The sequence below is a fragment of the Engystomops pustulosus genome, chromosome 5 (genome assembly GCF_040894005.1).
Source record: "Engystomops pustulosus chromosome 5, aEngPut4.maternal, whole genome shotgun sequence".
Lineage (NCBI taxonomy): Eukaryota > Metazoa > Chordata > Amphibia > Anura > Leptodactylidae > Engystomops > Engystomops pustulosus.
The window spans coordinates 46152058-46178441 of NC_092415.1; the positions used below are offsets into that span (position 1 = coordinate 46152058).

The window sequence follows — 26384 nt, forward strand, 5'->3', positions numbered from 1 at the left end:
TAATTCACAAAACATTGTGTGAGTCAGCCCTAATCTCAAATAGGGAACAATTTGTGCTCTGTAGAAAATGGGGCAGATTTATCACGCTGTCTGAAAGTCAGAATATTCTAAGTTGCCCATGGCAACCAATTACAGCTCAGCTTTCATTTTACCAGTTAAAGGGGAACTGTGATTGGTTGCCATGGGAAACTTAGAATATTCTGACTTTCAGACAGCTTGATAAATCTGCCCCAATATCTCAAAACTAGCACGAGCGTAATACAGCAGACACCTCCCTGCATAGAGGCAGAAACTGAAGAAGAGGGAAGTTATTTGCATTCTTCCTCACGACGTAGAGGAAACCAACCATCAGGAATATACTAAAGTAGGAATTCCTGATGGTAAATTCCTCTCTTCTAAGTTCAGGCTTAGGAGGAGATGGTGGCTAACAGGCAGAGGCCAGAAATTGCTGAAAGTGCTGAAGAGCTTTAAACATGTGTGGCCCCCAGACATAACTTCACTTGAGGCCCCAGAAATTCTGAATCCTCCCCAGATAATGTCCATGAAGCAACTGTAAAAGATATCTGTACAAGCTACTAAGGCAAGATGGTTCCCCACTAGTACAGACAATTATATAGTAGAGATGTGTCATAATTAAATAAAAATAAATAAATAATAATCGTCACTACTGACTTAAAGCACATCTACCATCAGGCTCAAGGATTGTAAACCAAGTACATTGACATACTGGTGTGTGCCCCCTCTGGCAGGATCTGCTCTTCTTTTAGCTTCTAATGTCCTGTTTTTTTACACAGATGTTAATGGATGCTGGAACCCCCAGACTCATTTGCATAATTTTAAGTTTCCTTGCATAATTTTAAGATTACTTGCATAATTCCTAAAGCCTTTTTTTCTTACAAACAAGGCCCTTAGTGACCACCCATATGGATTTCTCCGTCTGTCACTAATGGGCCTTAGGCTAGGCCGACGGGTTTCTCCTTCAGCCTAACCTAAGATCTGCACGCATGGCCAGCTCCAGGTTTAAGTAGGCCCCTGGGCGACAGAGCCTTAGTGGGCCTCCCCCCAGTAGAAAGACTGTCCCTCCCCGCCACCCCCCCCCCCAATAGCCACACAGTCCCCCTTACATAGCCACACTGTCTCCCCTACGTGGCCACACTTTTCTCCCCATATATAGTCGCACTGTCCCCCCACACGGCCACACTGTCAACCCCTACGTAGCCACACTTTACCCCATAAGCCCCATTCCATAAGCCACACTGCCCCCTCCAAATAGCCACACTGTCCCCCCTAGGTAGTCATACTGTCCCCCTACATAGCCACACTGTCTCCCCCTACACTGTCTTCCCCCACACTGCCCTTTCCTCTCTCGTAGCCCCACTCCGACCCCCCCCCCCACTATGGGAAAGAAAAAACTCTTTCTTTGGCATGTGCCCCCTGTACCCACTAGCTCTGAAGCGGGCTTCAGAGCTGTCGCATACAGTGCAGAGCGCCGCTTTGTGGGATACAAGCTTTTTATTTGGAGCCCGACGAGTGAGCCCCAGCACTTGCCCAGGTAAGCCAGGTGCTGGCGCCAGGACTGTCTGCATGGGCTGGGAAGAGTAGGGCCCGGCAGTCTTAACCCATTTGATCCCGCGGTCAATGTTGTGACCGTGGAGATCTGTGTACCTTCAGAGTGGTACAGAGTGGTGGTAGATATCCTATAACCTATTTAAGACATAAAACCATGTCAACAGGTTAAAGGGCACCTGTTAGCACCAAGGTCAGATGCATTAGTGGATTATAATACAGGTGGTTTGGTAGCCTGATGCCTATGGGTGATTGTGGCCGCTCAAACCACTCACCAAATTTTATACTCAGAAGGGCCTTCACCCATGAAATCCTTACATCTGTTCCTGGTCTCAATACGAACCCACAAATTAAAAGCGGGCAGTAGGGACACATCCTCCATTCCCCAAGAAGCTGATTCTCGTACCACAAGTAGGAAGTAATTCCAGAGCTGTAGGGGCTATAGTGTTCATACAGCCCAGGGCCCATGGCACTCTTAATCTGCCCTGATCACATATAATGAAATATTCTGGCTGGAAAGCTTCAGCCTCCTCATATATCTCATAAGTCTGCACTGTTGTACGACTCTACACCAGGCCCTGCCCTGGCTTAACGGGTGGCTGCTATAGCTAGTGTGCAGAAACCTGGTGTGCCACCCCTGATCTCCCCAAGTGATTTCTTTTAAAGCTTTATTGGTTACCTTCAAAAGTGATGTTATTTCCAGACTATTCCAGTTTCTTGGTTTTCTCCTGTAAAAATCTAGGACAAAAGAGACTCAAAATAAACGACATAATTTAAGCTTTATCCCCCTATCTGGGGTATAATGCTTACTTTCCCCGTTAGATGCCGCTCTGCCCTTGTTTAGCCTTGGACACGGGGACAATGATCACACAATTGCTGTTATATGAGGATTTTGACTGCAGTGCCCTGCCTCCGCTACACAGATTTTGGATAGTTTCACTTTTACATAGCAAATCTTTTAGATGATGGGAAATTCCAGGGAGGTGGATTTATAAATATACAATGGGCAGTGATCAAATAAGAGCTACATTACAAACCATGTCAATAATTCACCAAGCATTGTAGAAATCAGCCTTAACATCAAATAGGGGGTCATTTTTGATATGTGGAAAACATCTTAAAATTAGTATCAAAAAGCTATGATTAAAGTGCAGCTTCTGTCACAGATTTGCAGGGGGTTTTAGTACTTTTTATCATCTGTAAGTAGTAAACAGTGTCCTCCATTCACAATAAATGATGTTCATAGAAAGACCACACACAGTAATCTGTACATAGAGAAAACTGTTCCATAGACCACAATACACAAGTTTCTGTGTAACTTGAACAGGTCCGGTGTTGCTGATCTACAGAACATATTTACAGTGCAGGTTGTGCTGGGGTAAACCTAAACTCTCTGCTGCCTGAGGCATCCTATAGAACGGTGCGCTCCCCTCTGGCCCATCCTGTAGTAATATATTAGGTTATTTTTTTAGTGGGGTCTCCATGCAGTGTCTCACACCCATGCTGGCATTAGGTGTGAAGAGAAAATAAGTAGTAGGTCTCTCTTTGAAGCAAATAACTCTGCCCCTGAAGTTGCTCCCCATCTTGCTGCAGGTGGTGCTGCCTGAGGCAAGAGGCTCAACTCGCATCATGGCCGGTACACCCCTGGGGTTGTGTCATCTTCTTGTGCTTATCAAACTGGTAGGGGAGCTGAGGATAAGGGTAGCTAATTTACGTGCCACTGTTAAATCCTTTGCCCCAATAATATCAAATCCAAACAGTAAAAATGGTCACTACATTCAAAACATTTCTTATAAATCAAATAAATTTAGTTAAAAATAGTGCACAACCACATAGTAGAAAGGCAGAATACCGAGGAAAAGGAAACTCAGTATGGGATCCATGATAGAGTCACTTGGACTAGAGAGCAATAGAATACAAGCCTCAGCTTTAGAGGAAGCAGTCTCAGTGAATACTAAAGGTCATTACCATACCGGGATAAGTGGTGTGCACTGTACAGCCCCGACACGTGTTTCGCCAACTGGCTTTCTCAAGGGGAGTGTCAGGTGAAAGTGAGTTGTGGGTAATATATCGCTATCGACCAATAAGAATTGAGGAATGATTGAGAAGGGGAGTACCTAATGGGGTGACGACAACGGAAGGAAAATTAAGATACCTGACAGCTGGTTACGCCTATGTGGCGGTCGCGACTGTGGATGCATGCAGATACATTGAGTGCGAACTCCCGGGTATCGCGAGAGTGAAAGGCAATCGCGCATGCGCAGGTAAAATAGAAAAAAGGTGCACAAGGTAACTGAAAAGGGAAACTATATAGGGACCGCTGCTGTGAATAATAAACCGTTCTGCAGAGCCTCTCATAAATTAGCCACATGAATATAAATTAAAGCATATCAATTTCATATATATACACAAGCATAAAATATATATTTATATATATATGTATATATATATATATATATATATATATATATATATATAAATATAGAAAATATGAATCCCTGTGAATAAGAATTAATATATACAAAAGCCTTAAAAATACATCTATATCTAACCGAAATATCCGATGTGATATGAAGTACAATCATAATAGATATAGGTAACCTACATAATAAATGTTGGATAATATCACAAGAGCAATGGAGTGACATAGAGCCACCGTTGGGTGGTCCAACATTTCTGTGCAAAATATGCAAATAAGTGTCAGTCTATACAAAAGGACCATAGAGATACATGTGTAAATATCAAAGGCGTGATCAGGGGCGTCGCTAGGTCAAAAGGCACGAGCACCGGATCTTTTGGCCAGTGCCCCGAATCTCCTCGGTTCAGAAGATCATCTGCCCCGCTGCCCGGGAGATTCCTTCCCTCTCGTTCTCATCACGATCTGTGTCCTCAGATCGTAATGAGAAGGAGTGCAGGCGCTGCTTTGCCCTGCAAGGACCTAGCCTCCGGGAGTTCCAGAGGCTGAAAGACCTGTGATGATGTCATGATCACATGACCTGCAGGGGAAAGCAGCGCACAGAAAGAGAGAGAGAGCTGCATCTGTGAGGTGAGAAACATGATAGGGACTAGGGAAGGGGGAGAACATTGTGGGGCACATTGTTTCCTGGGGGGCTGTGTGAGGCACATTATTTCCTGGGTGGCTGTGTGAGGCACATTACTTACTGGGGGTCTGTGTGAGGCACATTATTTCCTGGGGGGCTGTGTGAGGCACATTATTTACTGGGGGGCTGTGTGAGGTACATTATTTCCTGGGGAGCTGTGTGAGGCACATTATTTACTGGGGGGCTGTGTGAGGTACATTATTTCCTGGGGGGCTGTGTGAGGCACATTATTTCCTGGGGAGCTGTGTGAGGCACATTATTTACTGGGGGGCTGTGTGAGGCACATTATTTACTGGGGGGACTGTGTGAGGCGCATTATTTCCTGGGGGGACTGTGTGAGGCACATTATTTCCTGGGGGGCTGTGTGAGGCACATTATTTACTGGGGGGCTGTGTGAGGCACATTATTTACTGGGGGGCTGTGTGTGAGGCACATTATTTACTGGGGAGCTGTGTGTGAGGCACTTTATTTACTGGGGGGACTGTGTGAGGCACATTATTTCCTGGGGAGCTGTGTGAGGCACATTATTTACTGGGGAGCTGTGTGAGGCACATTATTTCCTGGGGAGCTGTGTGAGGCACATTATTTACTGGGGGGCTGTGTGAGGCACATTATTTACTGGGGGGACTGTGTGAGGCGCATTATTTCCTGGGGGGACTGTGTGAGGCACATTATTTCCTGGGGGGCTGTGTGAGGCACATTATTTACTGGGGGGCTGTGTGAGGCACATTATTTACTGGGGGGCTGTGTGTGAGGCACATTATTTACTGGGGAGCTGTGTGTGAGGCACTTTATTTACTGGGGGGACTGTGTGAGGCACATTATTTCCTGGGAAGCTGTGTGAGGCACATTATTTACTGGGGGGACTGTGTGAGGCACATTATTTCCTGGGGAGCTGTGTGAGGCACATTATTTACTGGGGAGCTGTATGAGGCACATTATTTACTGGGGAGCTGTGTGAGGCACATTATTTCCTGGGGGGCTGTGTGGGGCACATTATTTACTGGGGGGCTGTGTGAGGCACATTATTTACTGGGGGGCTGTGTGAGGCACATTATTTACTGGGGGGCTGTGTGGGGCACATTACTTAGTGGGGGGCTGTGTGTGAGGCACATTATTTACTGGGGGACTGTGTGAGGCACATTACTTACTGGGGGACTGTGTGAGGCACATTACTTACTGGGGGACTGTGTGAGGCACATTATTTACTGGGGGGCTGTGTGAGGCACATTACTTACTGGGGGGACTGTGTAAGGCACATTATTTACTGGGAAGACTGTGTGAGGCACATTACTTACTGGGGGGCTGTGTGAGGCACATTATTTACTGGGAAGACTGTGTGAGGCACATTATTTCCTGGGTAGCTGTGTGAGGCACATTATTTCCTGGGGGTCTGTGTGAGGCACATTATTTACTGGGGGGACTGTGTGAGGCACATTATTTACTGGGGGGACTGTGTGAGGCACATTATTTACTGGGAAGACTGTGTGAGGCACATTATTTCCTGGGGGGGCTGTGTGAGGCACATTATTTCCTGGGGGACTGTGTGAGGCACATTATTTACTGGGAAGACTGTGTGAGGCACATTATTTCCTGGGGGGGCTGTGTGAGGCACATTATTTCCTGGGGGGCTGTGTGAGGCACATTACTTCCTGGGGGGCTGTGTGAGGCACATTATTTACTGGGAAGACTGTGTGAGGCACATTATTTCCTGGGGGGGCTGGTGAGGCACATTATTTCCTGGGGGGCTGTGTGAGGCACATTACTTCCTGGGGGGCTGTGTGAGGCACATTATTTACTGGGGGGCTGTGTGAGGCACATTATTTACTGGGGGGCTGTGTGTGAGGCACATTATTTCCTGGGGAGCTGTGTGAGGCACATTATTTACTGGGGAGCTGTGTGAGGCACATTATTTCCTGGGGAGCTGTGTGAGGCACATTATTTACTGGGGGGCTGTGTGAGGCACATTATTTACTGGGGGGACTGTGTGAGGCGCATTATTTCCTGGGGGGACTGTGTGAGGCACATTATTTCCTGGGGGGCTGTGTGAGGCACATTATTTACTGGGGGGCTGTGTGAGGCACATTATTTACTGGGGGGCTGTGTGTGAGGCACATTATTTACTGGGGAGCTGTGTGTGAGGCACTTTATTTACTGGGGGGACTGTGTGAGGCACATTATTTCCTGGGAAGCTGTGTGAGGCACATTATTTACTGGGGGGACTGTGTGAGGCACATTATTTCCTGGGGAGCTGTGTGAGGCACATTATTTACTGGGGAGCTGTATGAGGCACATTATTTACTGGGGAGCTGTGTGAGGCACATTATTTCCTGGGGGGCTGTGTGGGGCACATTATTTACTGGGGGGCTGTGTGAGGCACATTATTTACTGGGGGGCTGTGTGAGGCACATTATTTACTGGGGGGCTGTGTGGGGCACATTACTTAGTGGGGGGCTGTGTGTGAGGCACATTATTTACTGGGGGACTGTGTGAGGCACATTACTTACTGGGGGACTGTGTGAGGCACATTACTTACTGGGGGACTGTGTGAGGCACATTATTTACTGGGGGGCTGTGTGAGGCACATTACTTACTGGGGGGACTGTGTAAGGCACATTATTTACTGGGAAGACTGTGTGAGGCACATTACTTACTGGGGGGCTGTGTGAGGCACATTATTTACTGGGAAGACTGTGTGAGGCACATTATTTCCTGGGTAGCTGTGTGAGGCACATTATTTCCTGGGGGTCTGTGTGAGGCACATTATTTACTGGGGGGACTGTGTGAGGCACATTATTTACTGGGGGGACTGTGTGAGGCACATTATTTACTGGGAAGACTGTGTGAGGCACATTATTTCCTGGGGGGGCTGTGTGAGGCACATTATTTCCTGGGGGACTGTGTGAGGCACATTATTTACTGGGAAGACTGTGTGAGGCACATTATTTCCTGGGGGGGCTGTGTGAGGCACATTATTTCCTGGGGGGCTGTGTGAGGCACATTACTTCCTGGGGGGCTGTGTGAGGCACATTATTTACTGGGAAGACTGTGTGAGGCACATTATTTCCTGGGGGGGCTGGTGAGGCACATTATTTCCTGGGGGGCTGTGTGAGGCACATTACTTCCTGGGGGGCTGTGTGAGGCACATTATTTACTGGGGGGACTGTGTGAGGCGCATTATTTACTGGGGGGGCTGTGTGGGGCACATTACTTAGTGGGGGCTGTGTGTGAGGCACATTATTTACTGGGGGACTGTGTGAGGCACATTACTTACTGGGGGACTGTGTGAGGCACATTACTTACTGGGGGACTGTGTGAGGCGCATTATTTACTGGGGAGCTGTGTGTGAGGCACTTTATTTACTGGGGGGACTGTGTGAGGCACATTATTTCCTGGGGAGCTGTGTGAGGCACATTATTTACTGGGGAGCTGTGTGAGGCACATTATTTCCTGGGGAGCTGTGTGAGGCACATTATTTACTGGGGGGCTGTGTGAGGCACATTATTTACTGGGGGGACTGTGTGAGGCGCATTATTTCCTGGGGGGACTGTGTGAGGCACATTATTTACTGGGGGGCTGTGTGAGGCACATTATTTACTGGGGGGCTGTGTGTGAGGCACATTATTTACTGGGGAGCTGTGTGTGAGGCACTTTATTTACTGGGGGGACTGTGTGAGGCACATTATTTCCTGGGGAGCTGTGTGAGGCACATTATTTACTGGGGGGACTGTGTGAGGCACATTATTTCCTGGGGAGCTGTGTGAGGCACATTATTTACTGGGGAGCTGTATGAGGCACATTATTTACTGGGGAGCTGTGTGAGGCACATTATTTCCTGGGGGGCTGTGTGGGGCACATTATTTACTGGGGGGCTGTGTGAGGCACATTATTTACTGGGGGGCTGTGTGAGGCACATTATTTACTGGGGGGCTGTGTGGGGCACATTACTTAGTGGGGGGCTGTGTGTGAGGCACATTATTTACTGGGGGACTGTGTGAGGCACATTACTTACTGGGGGACTGTGTGAGGCACATTACTTACTGGGGGACTGTGTGAGGCACATTATTTACTGGGGGGCTGTGTGAGGCACATTACTTACTGGGGGGACTGTGTAAGGCACATTATTTACTGGGAAGACTGTGTGAGGCACATTACTTACTGGGGGGCTGTGTGAGGCACATTATTTACTGGGAAGACTGTGTGAGGCACATTATTTCCTGGGTAGCTGTGTGAGGCACATTATTTCCTGGGGGTCTGTGTGAGGCACATTATTTACTGGGGGGACTGTGTGAGGCACATTATTTACTGGGGGGACTGTGTGAGGCACATTATTTACTGGGAAGACTGTGTGAGGCACATTATTTCCTGGGGGGGCTGTGTGAGGCACATTATTTCCTGGGGGACTGTGTGAGGCACATTATTTACTGGGAAGACTGTGTGAGGCACATTATTTCCTGGGGGGGCTGTGTGAGGCACATTATTTCCTGGGGGGCTGTGTGAGGCACATTACTTCCTGGGGGGCTGTGTGAGGCACATTATTTACTGGGAAGACTGTGTGAGGCACATTATTTCCTGGGGGGGCTGGTGAGGCACATTATTTCCTGGGGGGCTGTGTGAGGCACATTACTTCCTGGGGGGCTGTGTGAGGCACATTATTTACTGGGGGGACTGTGTGAGGCGCATTATTTACTGGGGGGCTGTGTGGGGCACATTACTTAGTGGGGGCTGTGTGTGAGGCACATTATTTACTGGGGGACTGTGTGAGGCACATTACTTACTGGGGGACTGTGTGAGGCACATTACTTACTGGGGGACTGTGTGAGGCACATTATTTACTAGGGGGCTGTGTAAGGCACATTATTTACTGGGGGGACTGTGTGAGGCGCATTATTTCCTGGGGGGACTGTGTGAGGCACATTATTTCCTGGGGGGCTGTGTGAGGCACATTATTTACTGGGGAGACTGTGTGAGGCACATTATTTCCTGGGGAGCTGTGTGAGGCACATTATTTACTGGGGGGCTGTGTGAGGCACATTATTTACTGGGGGGACTGTGTGAGGCGCATTATTTCCTGGGGGGACTGTGTGAGGCACATTATTTCCTGGGGGGCTGTGTGAGGCACATTATTTACTGGGGGGACTGTGTGAGGCACATTATTTCCTGGGGAGCTGTGTGAGGCACATTATTTCCTGGGGAGCTGTGTGAGGCACATTATTTCCTGGGGGGCTGTGTGAGGCACATTACTTACTGGGTAGCTGTGTGAGGCACATTATTTACTGGGAAGACTGTGTGAGGCACATTATTTCCTGGGTAGCTGTGTGAGGCACATTATTTCCTGGGGGTCTGTGTGAGGCACATTATTTACTTGGGGGACTGTGTGAGGCACATTATTTCCTGGGGGGCTGTGTGGGGCACATTATTTCCTGGGGGGCTGTGTGAGGCACATTACTTCCTGGGGGGCTGTGTGAGGCACATTATTTACTGGGGGGACTGTGTGAGGCACATTATTTACTGGGGGGCTGTGTGGGGCACATTATTTCCTGGGGGCTGTGTGAGGCACATTACTTACTGGGGGGCTGTGTGAGGCACATTATTGCCTGGGGGGCTGTGTGAGGCACATTATTTCCTGGGGGGCTGTGTGAGGCACATTATTTCCTGGGGGGCTGTGTGAGGCACATTATTTCCTGGGGGGCTGTGTGAGGCACATTATTTCCTGGGGAGCTGTGTGAGGCACATTATTGCCTGGGGGGCTGTGTGAGGCACATTATTTCCTGGGGGGCTGTGTGAGGCACATTACTTACTGGGGGGCTGTGTGAGGCACATTATTGCCTGGGGGGCTGTGTGAGGCACATTATTTCCTGGGGGGCTGTGTGAGGCACATTACTTACTGGGGGGCTGTGTGAGGCACATTATTTCCTGGGGAGCTGTGTGAGGCACATTATTGCCTGGGGGGCTGTGTGAGGCACATTATTTCCTGGGGGGCTGTGTGAGGCACATTACTTACTGGGGGGCTGTGTGAGGCACATTACTTACTTGGTGGCTGTGTGAGGCACATTACTTACTGGGGGGCTGTGTGAGGCACATTACTTACTGGGGGGCTGTGTGAGGCACATTACTTACTGGGGGGCTGTGTGGGGCTCATTACTTACTGGGGGGCTGTGTGAGGCACATTACTTACTGGGGATCTGTGTGAGGCACATTACTTCCTGGGGGGCTGTGTGAGGCACATTATTTACTGGGGGGACTGTGTGAGGCACATTACTTCCTGGGGGGCTGTGTGAGGCACATTACTTACTGGGGGGCTGTGTGAGGCACATTATTTACTGGGGGGCTGTGTGAGGCACATTACTTACTGGGGGGACTGTGTGGGGCACATTATTTACTGGGGGGCTGTGTGGGGCACATTATTTCCTGGGGGCTGTGTGAGGCACATTATTTACTGGGGAGCTGTGTGAGGCACATTATTTCCTGGGGGGCTGTGTGAGGCACATTATTTCCTGGGGGGCTGTGTGAGGCACATTATTTCCTGGGGAGCTGTGTGAGGCACATTATTGCCTGGGGGGCTGTGTGAGGCACATTATTTCCTGGGGGGCTGTGTGAGGCACATTATTTCCTGGGGAGCTGTGTGAGGCACATTATTTCCTGGGGAGCTGTGTGAGGCACATTACTTACTGGGGGGCTGTGTGTGAGGCACATTACTTACTGGGGGGCTGTGTGAGGCACATTACTTACTGGGGGGCTGTGTGAGGCACATTATTTACTGGGGGGCTGTGTGAGGCACATTACTTACTGGGGGGCTGTGTGAGGCACATTACTTACTTGGTGGCTGTGTGAGGCACATTATTTACTGGGGGCTGTGTGGGGCACATTACTTACTGGGGGGCTGTGTGAGGCACATTATTTACTGGGGGGCTGTGTGGGGCACATTACTTACTGGGGGGCTGTGTGAGGCACATTACTTACTTGGTGGCTGTGTGAGGCACATTACTTACTGGGGGGCTGTGTGAGGCACATAACTTAAGGCTGTGTGGGTGCATTACTTACTGGGGGGCTGTGTGAGGCACATTACTTACTGGGGGGCTGTGTGAGGCACATTACTTACTGCGGGGCTGTGTGGGGCTCATTACTTACTGGGGGTCTGTGTGAGGCACATTATTTACTGGGGGGCTGTCTGAGGCACATTATTTACTGGGAGGCTGTGTGGGGCACATTATTTACTGGGGGGCTGTGTGAGGCACATTACTTACTGGGGGTCTGTGTGAGGCACCTTACTTACTGGGGGGCTGTGTGAGGCACATTACTGGGGAGCTGTGTGAGGCACATTACTTACTGGGGGGTTGTGTGGGCACATTACTTACTGGGGGTCTGTGTGAGGCACATTACTTACTGGGGGGCTGTGTGAGGCACATTACTTACTTGGTGGCTGTGTGAGGCACATTACTTACTGGGGGGCTGTGTGAGGCACATAACTTAAGGCTGTGTGGGTGCATTACTTACTGGGGGGCTGTGTGAGGCACATTACTTACTGGGGGGCTGTGTGAGGCACATTACTTACTGCGGGGCTGTGTGGGGCTCATTACTTACTGGGGGTCTGTGTGAGGCACATTATTTACTGGGGGGCTGTCTGAGGCACATTATTTACTGGGGGGCTGTGTGGGGCACATTACTTACTGGGGGGCTGTGTGTGGCACATTACTTACTGGGGGGCTGTGTGAGGCACATTACTTACTGCAGGGCTGTGTGGGGCTCATTACTTACTGGGGGTCTGTGTGAGGCACATTATTTACTGGGGGACTGTGTGAGGACATTATTTACTGGGGGGCTGTGTGAGGCACATTACTTACTGGGGGTCTGTGTGAGGCACCTTACTTACTGGGGGGCTGTGTGAGGCACATTACTGGGGAGCTGTGTGAGGCACATTACTTACTGGGGGTCTGTGTGAGGCACATTACTTACTGGGGGGCTGTGTGAGGCACATTACTTACTGGGGGGCTGTGTGAGGCACATTACTTACTGGGGGGCTGTGTGAGGCACATTATTTAATGGGGAGGGGGGACTGTGTGGTCACATTACATACTGGGGGGGCTGTGTGGGGCACATTACTTACTGGGGGGCTGTGTGTGGCACATTACTTACTGGGGGGCTGTGTGTGGCACATTACTTACTGGGGGGACTGTGTGGGGCACATTACTTACTGGGGGGCTGTGTGAGGCACATTACTTACTGGGGGGGCTGTGTGAGGACATTTCTTGGAGCGTGTTCACACATGGCACTAGGACTGGCCTCGGTTTGATCTCATATATTTTCCAGTAATACACATGTGATGGGTAACACGCACCTGGTTTTGTTTAAATGCAAGACAAAGTGTGAGCGCAGCCTTACAGTATTTGGGGAGATTGTTAGGGGCGGCAGCAGGATAACACTGCCCGGGAACCAAGATGTAGGGACAATGAGGAACATAAGATGTGGTGATGGGGATTTCTCCTTTGTTCTCTGTAGCTGTATATACCAGAAGTAACCTTGTTATTGGCACAACCACATGTGAGGGGGTTATGTACAGGAGGGAGCATTACTGGAAGTGCAATACAAATGCATTGGGGCCCGTGCCCTGGATCTTTTACCACCCTAGCAACGCCCCTGGGCGTGATAGTATAAAATACACTGATATAAAGTACATGGAACCTACAAATTAAAAGCGGGCAGTAGGGACACATCCTCCATTCCCCAAGAAGCTGATTCTCGTACCACAAGTAGGAAGTGATTCCAGACCTGTAGGGGCTATAGTGTTCATACAGCCCAGGGCCCATGGCACTCTTAATCTGCCCTGATCACATATAATGAAATATTCTGGCTGGAAAGCTTCAGCCTCCTCATATATCTCATCCGGCTCCACTGTTGTACGACTCTACACCAGGCCCTGCCCTGGCTTAACGGGTGGCTGCTATAGCTAGTGTGCAGAAACCTGGTGTGCCACCCCTGATCTCCCCAAGTGATTTCTTTTAAAGCTTTATTGGTTACCTTCAAAAGTGATGTTATTTCCAGACTATTCCAGTTTCTTGGTTTTCTCCTGTAAAAATCTAGGACAAAAGAGACTCAAAATAAACAACATAATTTAAGCTTTATCCCCCTATCTGGGGTATAATACTTACTTTCCCCGTTAGATGGCGCTCTGCCCTTGTTTAGCCTTGGACACGGGGACAATGATCACACAATTGCTGTTATATGAGGATTTTGACTGCAGTGCCCTGCCTCCGCTACACAGATTTTGGATAGTTTCACTTTTACATAGCAAATCTTTTAGATGATGGGAAATTCCAGGGAGGTGGATTTATAAATATACAATGGGCAGTGATCAAATAAGAGCTACATTACAAACCAGGTCAATAATTCACCAAGCATTGTAGAAATCAGCCTTAACATCAAATAGGGGGTCATTTTTGATATGTGGAAAACATCTTAAAATTAGTATCAAAAAACTATGATTAAAGTGCAGCTTCTGTCACAGATTTGCAGGGGGTTTTATTACTTTTTATGATCTGTAAGTAGTAAACAGTGTCCTCCATTCACAATAAATGATGTTCATAGAAAGACCACAGTAATCTGTACATAGAGAAAACTGTTCCATAGACCACAATACACAAGTTTCTGTGTAACTTGAACAGGTCCGGTGTTGCTGATGTACAGAATATATTTACAGTGCAGGTTGTGCTGGGGTAAACCTAAACTCTCTGCTGCCTGAGGCATCCTGTAGAACGGTGCGCTCCCCTCTGGCCCATCCTGTAGTAATATATTAGGTTATTTATTTAGTGGGTTCTACATGCAGTGTCTCACACCCATGTTGGCATTAGGTGTGAAGAGAAAATAAGTACCGGTAGTAGGTCCCTCTTTGAAGCAAATAACTCTGCCCCTGAAGTTGCTCCCCATCTTGCTGCAGGTGGTGCTGCCTGAGGCAAGAGGCTCAACTCGCCTCATGGCCGGTGCACACCTGGGGTTGTGTCATCTTCTTGTGCTTATCAAACTGGTAGGGGAGCTGAGGATAAGGGCAGCTAATTTACGTGCCACTGTTAAATCCTTTGCCCCAATAATATCAAATCCAAACAGTAAAAATGGTCACTACATTCAAAACATTTCTTATAAATCAAATACATTTTATTAATAAATTAATTTCTTCCAAAAAAGATAATCATAAACATACAAGAAAGGGTAGTTATACGGTGGGAACATTTAGTTAAAAATAGTGCACAACCACATAGTAGAAAGGCAGAATACCGTGGAAATTGAAACTCAGTATGGGATCCATGATAGAGTCACTTGGACTAGAGAGCAATAGAATACAAGCCTCAGCTTTAGAGGACACGTGTTTCGCCAACTGGCTTTCTCAAGGGGAGTGTCAGGTGAAAGTGAGTTGTGGGTAATATATCGCTATCGACCAATAAGAATTGAGGAATGATTGAGAAGGGGAGTACCTAATGGGGTGACGACAACGAAAGGAAAATTAAGATACCTGAAAGCTGGTTACGCGTATGTGGCGGTCGTGACCGTGGATGCATGCAGATACATTGCGCATGCGCGCGACTAAGAGTGCGAACTCCCGGGTATCGCGAGAGTACGGAACACGTTTGTACTGCGCGTGCGCGGACCACAGTAGGCGGCAGCACCACGCATGCGCGAGATGCCGGAGAAAGTACCGGCTATCGCGAGAAAGCATCTACATTATTGAAAGTGAGAGGCAATCGCGCATGAGCAGGTAAAATAGAAAAAAGGTGCACAAGGTAACTGAAAAGGGAAACTATATAGGGACCGCTGCTGTGAATAATAAACCGTTCTGGAGAGCCTCTCATAAATTAGCCATATGAATATAAATTAAAGCATATCAATTTCATATATATACACAAGCATAATATATATATATATATATATATATATATATATATAATATGAATCCCTGTGAATAAGAATTAATATATACAAAAGCCTTAAAAATACATCTATATCTAACCAAAATATCCGATGTGATATGAAGTACAATCATAATAGATATAGGTAACCTACATAATAAATGTAGGATAATATCACAAGAGCAATGGAGTGACATAATGCAATAGAGCCAACATTTCTGTGCAAAATATGCAAATAAGTGTCAGTCTATACAAAAGGACCATAGAGATACTTGTGTAAATATCAAAGGCGTGATAGTATAAAATACACTGATATAAAGTACATGGAACCTACAAATTAAAAGCAGGCAGTAGGGACACATCCTCCATTCCCCAAGAAGCTGATTCTCGTACCACAAGTAGGAAGTGATTCCAGGCCTGTAGGGGCTATAATATTCATACAGCCCAGGGCCCATGGCACTCTTAATCTGCCCTGATCACATATAATGAAATATTCTGGCTGGAAAGCTTCAGCCTCCTCATATATCTCATAAGTCTGCACTGTTGTACGACTCTACACCAGGCCCTGCCCTGGCTTAACGGGTGGCTGCTATAGCTAGTGTGCAGAAACCTGGTGTGCCACCCCTGATCTCCCCAAGTGATTTCCTTTTAAGCTTTATTGGTTACCTTCAAAAGTGATGTTTGTGCTGCCCACTGGCAAATGTTATGCAGGTTAAATGATGTTCATAATTTGTCCATTATGTAACAGATGCTTATTGCTGGCGCCATCTAATGGCCAAAGTTAATAACTACTTACATTCTGTTTTCCCCACCCACTAGCAGCTACAAAGGATTGTGGGTAGGAGAAGGGCAGTTCCCTTCATGTCTACACAGAGAGAAGACCTATATTCATTCATCTTAACCCTTGTTGTAGTATAGCCGGTAAGGAGACTGTCTATAAGAATCTATAGCTACTAGCAGTTATAGGACCACTCTGTATAAAGTCTCTTATATGATGTAATGTATAGATCTGTAATTGCACTGTAATTGCACAGATAGGCCCAACCTCATGGTCGGCCATGTTTGGTCCCAGACTGTATATGTATCCGCTTGTTTCCTGTTATATGCTAATGTAATGTATGTAACCTGCTCCTGTTATATTATTGTACTATTCTAATAGACTGTACATTCCTGTTTTTCTTCAGTTTCACCCTAATCCTACATCAGTTTAATAAAGCTACGGACTTTGAACCAGTCTCATTTGTTGAACTGTAGGAAGGCGTTTAACTGCCTGTCGAGCTCCGCATAGACCCCGGGGGTACGTGAAGTGGGGGCAGGACAGTGAAACGGCTGCTTGAAACAAGCGGGAAAGATTTAGACTACACAGAGGTCTGCTACTGTCTACGCAGTCACCTGCAAACAGTCAACACAGCAATCTCTAAACGGTCAAAGCATGTCACAAAGCCAAGCGTCTTCTATCAAGACAAGATCACGGGCCAGTTCCTCAAAAGCATCTACCACGAGCAATGCAGCCGCCATCGCCCGCGCAAAAGCGGAAGCAGCGAGGACACGGGCTACCTTTGCTGAACAAGAGATGCAGTTGAAGTTACAACAAGCCTCCTTAGAAGCAGAGAGGGCACGACAACAAGCCTCCTTAGAAGCAGAGAGGGCACGACAACAAGCCTCCTTAGAAGCAGAGAGGGCACGACAACAAGCCTCCTTAGAAGCAGAGAGGGCACGACAACAGGCTTCCTTAGAAGCAGAGAGGGCACAAGAACAGGCTTCTCTAGACTTAGAAAGAGCACGCCTGGAAGCAACACTTGAGAAGCTGACAATTGAGAGGGAAGCAGCAGCTGCCATGGCGGAAGCAGAAATCTTAGAGGCAGCCGCGTTCTCTCACAGCGAGCCCAGCAGACACAGTAGCATGCCTGATCTGGAACAAGAACCCCAGGATACACTAGAACGCACTTCAGAATATGTCCTTCAACATCCTGTGTGTAATCCTCAGACTACACATGAAACAAAGGTTACCAACTGCGAGTCAAGTCCAAGGCATCATATTTTATGTCAAGAAGCGGACCTCAGACCACAGTTCTGCAAGCAAGAGAATGCTACGGCTCAAGTCAACTTCCTTGCCTACCAGAGAACCCAAGCTTCATCCCAGCGTCCAGGAAGTTACTACACTCCCAGACAGTGTGGCACTGTGAAACCTAAAGAAGAGACTTCTGACAGGTATGGCTACACACCACACTCTCACCAAGGCAACCATTTGCCAACCTGTCTCAGCACAAACCAAGCCACAATAGACTTTGCTAAGTTCTTTGCTCGACGTGAGCTTGTCACCAAAGGACTTGTAAAGTTCAATGATCGCCCTGAGAACTATAGGGCTTGGCGATCCTCATTCCAGAGTCTTATAAGAGACTTAGACTTGTCTTCTAGGGAAGAGCTAGATCTACTGGTGAAATGGCTTGGAGATGAATCTTCTGAGCATGCCAAGAGGATCAGAGCCATTAACATAAACTATCCAGAAACAGGCTTAAAGATGATAATGTGTGAGGCACATTACTTACTTGGTGGCTGTGTGAGGCACATTACTTACTGGGGGGCTGTGTGAGGCACATTACTTACTGGGGGGCTGTGTGAGGCACATTACTTACTGGGGGGCTGTGTGGGGCTCATTACTTACTGGGGGGCTGTGTGAGGCACATTACTTACTGGGGATCTGTGTGAGGCACATTACTTCCTGGGGGGCTGTGTGAGGCACATTATTTACTGGGGGGACTGTGTGAGGCACATTACTTCCTGGGGGGCTGTGTGAGGCACATTACTTACTGGGGGGCTGTGTGAGGCACATTATTTACTGGGGGGCTGTGTGAGGCACATTACTTACTGGGGGGACTGTGTGGGGCACATTATTTACTGGGGGGCTGTGTGGGGCACATTATTTCCTGGGGGCTGTGTGAGGCACATTATTTACTGGGGAGCTGTGTGAGGCACATTATTTCCTGGGGGGCTGTGTGAGGCACATTATTTCCTGGGGGGCTGTGTGAGGCACATTATTTCCTGGGGAGCTGTGTGAGGCACATTATTGCCTGGGGGGCTGTGTGAGGCACATTATTTCCTGGGGGGCTGTGTGAGGCACATTATTTCCTGGGGAGCTGTGTGAGGCACATTATTGCCTGGGGGGCTGTGTGAGGCACATTATTTCCTGGGGAGCTGTGTGAGGCACATTATTTCCTAGGGAGATGTGTGAGGCACATTACTTACTGGGGGGCTGTGTGTGAGGCACATTACTTACTGGGGGGCTGTGTGAGCCACATTACTTACTGGGGGGCTGTGTGAGGCACATTATTTACTGGGGGGCTGTGTGAGGCACATTACTTACTGGGGGGCTGTGTGAGGCACATTACTTACTTGGTGGCTGTGTGAGGCACATTATTTACTGGGGGCTGTGTGGGGCACATTACTTACTGGGGGGCTGTGTGAGGCACATTATTTACTGGGGGGCTGTGTGGGGCACATTACTTACTGGGGGCTGTGTGAGGCACATTACTTACTTGGTTGCTGTGTGAGGCACATTACTTACTGGGGGGCTGTGTGAGGCACATAACTTAAGGCTGTGTGGGTGCATTACTTACTGGGGGGCTGTGTGAGGCACATTACTTACTGGGGGGCTGTGTGAGGCACATTACTTACTGCGGGGCTGTGTGGGGCTCATTACTTACTGGGGGTCTGTGTGAGGCACATTATTTACTGGGGGGCTGTCTGAGGCACATTATTTACTGGGAGGCTGTGTGGGGCACATTATTTACTGGGGGGCTGTGTGAGGCACATTACTTACTGGGGGTCTGTGTGAGGCACCTTACTTACTGGGGGGCTGTGTGAGGCACATTACTGGGGAGCTGTGTGAGGCACATTACTTACTGGGGGGTTGTGTGGGCACATTACTTACTGGGGGTCTGTGTGAGGCACATTACTTACTGGGGGGCTGTGTGAGGCACATTACTTACTTGGTGGCTGTGTGAGGCACATTACTTACTGGGGGGCTGTGTGAGGCACATAACTTAAGGCTGTGTGGGTGCATTACTTACTGGGGGGCTGTGTGAGGCACATTACTTACTGGGGGGCTGTGTGAGGCACATTACTTACTGCGGGGCTGTGTGGGGCTCATTACTTACTGGGGGTCTGTGTGAGGCACATTATTTACTGGGGGGCTGTCTGAGGCACATTATTTACTGGGGGGCTGTGTGGGGCACATTACTTACTGGGGGGCTGTGTGTGGCACATTACTTACTGGGGGGCTGTGTGAGGCACATTACTTACTGCAGGGCTGTGTGGGGCTCATTACTTACTGGGGGACTGTGTGAGGCACATTATTTACTGGGGGACTGTGTGAGGACATTATTTACTGGGGGGCTGTGTGAGGCACATTACTTACTGGGGGTCTGTGTGAGGCACCTTACTTACTGGGGGGCTGTGTGAGGCACATTACTGGGGAGCTGTGTGAGGCACATTACTTACTGGGGGTCTGTGTGAGGCACATTACTTACTGGGGGGCTGTGTGAGGCACATTACTTACTGGGGGGCTGTGTGAGGCACATTACTTACTGGGGGGCTGTGTGAGGCACATTACTTACTGGGGGGCTGTGTGAGGCACATTACTTACTGGGGGGCTGTGTGAGGCACATTATTTAATGGGGAGGGGGGACTGTGTGGTCACATTACATACTGGGGGGGCTGTGTGGGGCACATTACTTACTGGGGGGCTGTGTGGGGCACATTACTTACTGGGGGGCTGTGTGGGGCACATTACTTACTGGGGGGGCTGTGTGAGGACATTTCTTGGGGCATGTTCACACGTGGCACCAGGACTGGCCTCGGTTTGATCTCATATATTTTCCAGTAATACACATGTGATGGGTAACACGCACCTGGTTTTGTTTAAATGCAAGACAAAGTGTGAGCGCAGCCTTACAGTATTTGGGGAGATTGTTAGGGGCAGCAGCAGGATAACACTGCCCGGGAACCAAGATGTAGGGACAATGAGGAACATAAGATGTGGTGATGGGGATTTCTCCTTTGTTCTCTGTAGCTGTATATACCAGAAGTATCCTTGTTATTGGCACAACCACATGTGAGGGGGTTATGTACAGGAGGGAGCATTACTGGAAGTGCAATACAAATGCATTGGGGCCCGTGCCCTGGATCTTTTACCACCCTAGCAACGCCCCTGGGCGTGATAGTATAAAATACACTGATATAAAGTACATGGAACCTACAAATTAAAAGCGGGCAGTAGGGACACATCCTCCATTCCCCAAGAAGCTGATTCTCGTACCACAAGTAGGAAGTGATTCCAGACCTGTAGGGGCTATAATATTCATACAGCCCAGGGCCCATGGCACTCTTAATCTGCCCTGATCACATATAATGAAATATTCTGGCTGGAAAGCTTCAGCCTCCTCATATATCTCATCCGGCTCCACTGTTGTACGACTCTACACCAGGCCCTGCCCTGGCTTAACGGGTGGCTGCTATAGCTAGTGTGCAGAAACCTGGTGTGCCACCCCTGATCTCCCCAAGTGATTTCTTTTAAAGCTTTATTGGTTACCTTCAAAAGTGATGTTATTTCCAGACTATTCCAGTTTCTTGGTTTTCTCCTGTAAAAATCTAGGACAAAAGAGACTCAAAATAAACAACATAATTTAAGCTTTATCCCCCTATCTGGGGTATAATACTTACTTTCCCCGTTAGATGGCGCTCTGCCCTTGTTTAGCCTTGGACACGGGGACAATGATCACACAATTGCTGTTATATGAGGATTTTGACTGCAGTGCCCTGCCTCCGCTACACAGATTTTGGATAGTTTCACTTTTACATAGCAAATCTTTTAGATGATGGGAAATTCCAGGGAGGTGGATTTATAAATATACAATGGGCAGTGATCAAATAAGAGCTACATTACAAACCAGGTCAATAATTCACCAAGCATTGTAGAAATCAGCCTTAACATCAAATAGGGGGTCATTTTTGATATGTGGAAAACATCTTAAAATTAGTATCAAAAAACTATGATTAAAGTGCAGCTTCTGTCACAGATTTGCAGGGGGTTTTATTACTTTTTATGATCTGTAAGTAGTAAACAGTGTCCTCCATTCACAATAAATGATGTTCATAGAAAGACCACAGTAATCTGTACATAGAGAAAACTGTTCCATAGACCACAATACACAAGTTTCTGTGTAACTTGAACAGGTCCGGTGTTGCTGATGTACAGAATATATTTACAGTGCAGGTTGTGCTGGGGTAAACCTAAACTCTCTGCTGCCTGAGGCATCCTGTAGAACGGTGCGCTCCCCTCTGGCCCATCCTGTAGTAATATATTAGGTTATTTATTTAGTGGGTTCTACATGCAGTGTCTCACACCCATGTTGGCATTAGGTGTGAAGAGAAAATAAGTACCGGTAGTAGGTCCCTCTTTGAAGCAAATAACTCTGCCCCTGAAGTTGCTCCCCATCTTGCTGCAGGTGGTGCTGCCTGAGGCAAGAGGCTCAACTCGCCTCATGGCCGGTGCACACCTGGGGTTGTGTCATCTTCTTGTGCTTATCAAACTGGTAGGGGAGCTGAGGATAAGGGCAGCTAATTTACGTGCCACTGTTAAATCCTTTGCCCCAATAATATCAAATCCAAACAGTAAAAATGGTCACTACATTCAAAACATTTCTTATAAATCAAATACATTTTATTAATAAATTAATTTCTTCCAAAAAAGATAATCATAAACATACAAGAAAGGGTAGTTATACGGTGGGAACATTTAGTTAAAAATAGTGCACAACCACATAGTAGAAAGGCAGAATACCGTGGAAATTGAAACTCAGTATGGGATCCATGATAGAGTCACTTGGACTAGAGAGCAATAGAATACAAGCCTCAGCTTTAGAGGACACGTGTTTCGCCAACTGGCTTTCTCAAGGGGAGTGTCAGGTGAAAGTGAGTTGTGGGTAATATATCGCTATCGACCAATAAGAATTGAGGAATGATTGAGAAGGGGAGTACCTAATGGGGTGACGACAACGAAAGGAAAATTAAGATACCTGAAAGCTGGTTACGCGTATGTGGCGGTCGTGACCGTGGATGCATGCAGATACATTGCGCATGCGCGCGACTAAGAGTGCGAACTCCCGGGTATCGCGAGAGTACGGAACACGTTTGTACTGCGCGTGCGCGGACCACAGTAGGCGGCAGCACCACGCATGCGCGAGATGCCGGAGAAAGTACCGGCTATCGCGAGAAAGCATCTACATTATTGAAAGTGAGAGGCAATCGCGCATGAGCAGGTAAAATAGAAAAAAGGTGCACAAGGTAACTGAAAAGGGAAACTATATAGGGACCGCTGCTGTGAATAATAAACCGTTCTGGAGAGCCTCTCATAAATTAGCCATATGAATATAAATTAAAGCATATCAATTTCATATATATACACAAGCATAATATATATATATATATATATATATATAGAAAATATGAATCCCTGTGAATAAGAATTAATATATACAAAAGCCTTAAAAATACATCTATATCTAACCGAAATATCCGATGTGATATGAAGTACAATCATAATAGATATAGGTAACCTACATAATAAATGTAGGATAATATCACAAGAGCAATGGAGTGACATAATGCAATAGAGCCAACATTTCTGTGCAAAATATGCAAATAAGTGTCAGTCTATACAAAAGGACCATAGAGATACTTGTGTAAATATCAAAGGCGTGATAGTATAAAATACACTGATATAAAGTACATGGAACCTACAAATTAAAAGCAGGCAGTAGGGACACATCCTCCATTCCCCAAGAAGCTGATTCTCGTACCACAAGTAGGAAGTGATTCCAGGCCTGTAGGGGCTATAATATTCATACAGCCCAGGGCCCATGGCACTCTTAATCTGCCCTGATCACATATAATGAAATATTCTGGCTGGAAAGCTTCAGCCTCCTCATATATCTCATAAGTCTGCACTGTTGTACGACTCTACACCAGGCCCTGCCCTGGCTTAATGGGTGGCTGCTATAGCTAGTGTGCAGAAACCTGGTGTGCCACCCCTGATCTCCCCAAGTGATTTCCTTTTAAGCTTTATTGGTTACCTTCAAAAGTGATGTTTGTGCTGCCCACTGGCAAATGTTATGCAGGTTAAATGATGTTCATAATTTGTCCATTATGTAACAGATGTTTATTGCTGGCGCCATCTAATGGCCAAAGTTAATAACTACTTACATTCTGTTTTCCCCACTCACTAGCAGATACAAAGGATTGTGGGTAGGAGAAGGGCAGTTCCCTTCATGTCTACACAGAGAGAAGACCTATATTCATTCATCTTAACCCTTGTTGTAGTATAGCCGGTAAGGAGACTGTCTATAAGAATCTATAGCTACTAGCAGTTATAGGACCACTCTGTATAAAGTCTCTTATATGATGTAATGTATAGATCTGTAATTGCACTGTAATTGCACAGATAGGCCCAACCTCATGGTCGGCCATGTTTGGTCCCAGACTGTATATGTATCCGCTTGTTTCCTGTTATATGCTAATGTAATGTATGTAACCTGCTCCTGTTATATTATTGTACTATTCTAATAGACTGTACATTCCTGTTTTTCTTCAGTTTCACCCTAATCCTACATCAGTTTAATAAAGCTACGGACTTTGAACCAGTCTCATTTGTTGAACTGTAGGAAGGCGTTTAACTGCCTGTCGAGCTCCGCATAGACCCCGGGGGTACGTGAAGTGGGGGCAGGACAATGTTATTTCCAGACTATTCCAGTTTCTTGGTTTTCTCCTGTAAAAATCTAGAACAAAAGAGACTCAAAATCAAAATAAACTGCATAATTTAAGCTTTATCCCCCTATCTGGGGTATAATACTTACTTTCCCCGTTAGATGCCGCTCTGCCCCTGTTTAGCCTTGGACACGGGGACAATGATCACACAATTGCTGTTATATGAGGATTTTGACTGCAGTGCCCTGCCTCCGCTACACAGATTTTGGATAGTTTCACTTTTACATAGCAAATCTTTTAGATGATGGGAAATTCCAGGGAGGTGGATTTATAAATATACAATGGGCAGTGATCAAATAAGAGCTACATTACAAACCAGGTCAATAATTCACCAAGCATTGTAGAAATCAGCCTTAACATCAAATAGGGGGTCATTTTTGATATGTGGAAAACATCTTAAAATTAGTATCAAAAAGCTATGATTAAAGTGCAGCTTCTGTCACAGATTTGCAGGAGGTTTTATTACTTTTTATCATCTGTAAGTAGTAAACAGTGTCCTCCATTCACAATAAATGATGTTCATAGAAAGACCACAGTAATCTGTACATAGAGAAAACTGTTCCATAGACCACAATACGCAAGTTTCTGTGTAACTTGAACAGGTCCGGTCTTGCTGATGTACAGAACAAATTTACAGTGCAGGTTGTGCTGGGGTAAACCTAAACTCTCTGCTGCCTGAGGCATCCTGTAGAACGGTGCGCTCCCCTCTGGCCCATCCTGTAGTAATATATTAGGTTATTTATTTAGTGGGTTCCCCATGCAGTGTCTTACACCCATGTTGGCATTAGGTGTGAAGAGAAAATAAGTAGTAGGTCCCTCTTTGAAGCAAATAACTCTGCCCCTGAAGTTGCTCCCCATCTTGCTGCAGGTGGTGCTGCCTGAGGCAAGAGGCTCAACTCGCCTCATGGCCGGTACACCCCTGGGGTTGTGTCATCTTCTTGTGCTTATAAAGCCCTAGACAGCAGGAGATAGCACAGCTGCCCTTGTAATCGGCATAGTGCACGCAGCGTGAGGTCTTGTTGCCTTCTTTACCCCTCCCTTCTCTAGAGATCTTCTATGTAGCTTCAGGCGCATAGAAGTGTGTGCGGTAGTGATGGCAAGGTCGGCGCTTTATAGTGAGCTGGATCATTTGGCTCAGCTCACGAAAATAAGCCGGCTCTTCTTGCTCCTGAACGACTCCCTATGTAACTACAACCACCAATCCACACTCCACTTGTAACCCACAATATTTGGGGTGAAAGGGGGCGTGGTCACAAGGTAGGCATGGGGTTAGGTGTGCCTTTGGCTCTCAGGAAGAGCCGGCTTCTGTTGTTCACCTGAAAGAACTGGATCTTAGAGCCGTCTTTTTCGTGAATGACCCATTACTAGTGTGCAGCTCTGGAGTCGGGAATGGCTGGGGAATGTGTCTGTCAGTCTCCAGTTTTCCACCATTCACCTACCAGTACAAGAGGATGAGCAACTATGTTTTGTGTGATGCCACCTGCAGTGTACAATACTACATCCATAATTTTTTATGCCTTTTACACTAAAGCTATGATAGCGTAATATATGCTTAGCCAAGGTCATTACAGATACAAATTTTGTGTTTTTGAATATTCTATTTTTTTAACACACTATTTACTTACAGGGAAAGGGTGATTTTTGGGGTTCCTGTTTATTTTTATTTTTTTTAAAACTTTATTTTACTGTCCCAGTAGAGGACTTATACTTGTGATTCCTTGGAAATGCTAAATCTGCAAGATTGTTTCCCATACTGACATACACAGAGAATTAAAGCACTCTTTAGGAAGACAGACTTAAAGGAATAATGGAAATGGAATGAGAGCACAATGGTGACTTCACAGTCTACATACAGTACACAGTGATGTACATTGTAAAGTGGCTGTTCGTATTGCAGCTCTGCTGCTACAGATAGCTCTGATTTTTCGACATTGGCTTTTAATTCTCGACTATTCTTCCGTGCATTCGATTTTGTACTTTACTTGCTATCATGTTG

The 26384-nt window shown here is 46.9% G+C and overlaps 1 protein-coding gene and 1 long non-coding RNA gene across 4 annotated transcripts in view; one reads left to right on the forward strand and one right to left on the reverse strand.

Annotated features, from left to right (window-relative positions):
• The window catches only part of LOC140132723 (uncharacterized), a 30488-nt gene extending 9080 nt beyond the window's left edge, over positions 1-21408 (reverse strand). Inside the window, exons 1-4 of one of the 3 annotated variants that reach the window (XR_011855702.1) lie at positions 21287-21408; positions 21156-21214; positions 13686-13744; positions 2246-2304 (exon numbers count right to left, since the gene is read on the reverse strand). This is a non-coding gene — a long non-coding RNA (uncharacterized lncRNA). Of the gene's footprint in view, positions 1-2245; positions 2305-2376; positions 2501-13685; positions 13745-13816; positions 13940-21155; positions 21215-21286 lie in introns of those variants that run through there. The other 2 variants (XR_011855700.1, XR_011855701.1) reach the window with 2 other exon arrangements.
• Positions 16342-18180, forward strand: LOC140133998 (uncharacterized). The gene is made up of 2 exons (XM_072154665.1): positions 16342-16486; positions 16750-18180. Exon 2 carries the CDS (start codon positions 16998-17000, stop codon positions 18156-18158), a length of 1161 nt encoding a protein of 386 aa, XP_072010766.1. The 5' UTR covers positions 16342-16486; positions 16750-16997; the 3' UTR covers positions 18159-18180.
• Positions 21409-26384: the final 4976 nt, after the last annotated feature.

Bases quoted from the DNA above. Each gene is read 5' to 3' on its own strand.
- LOC140133998 (XM_072154665.1), top strand. From the start codon at position 16,998: ATGTCACAAAGCCAAGCGTCTTCTATCAAGACAAGATCACGGGCCAGT.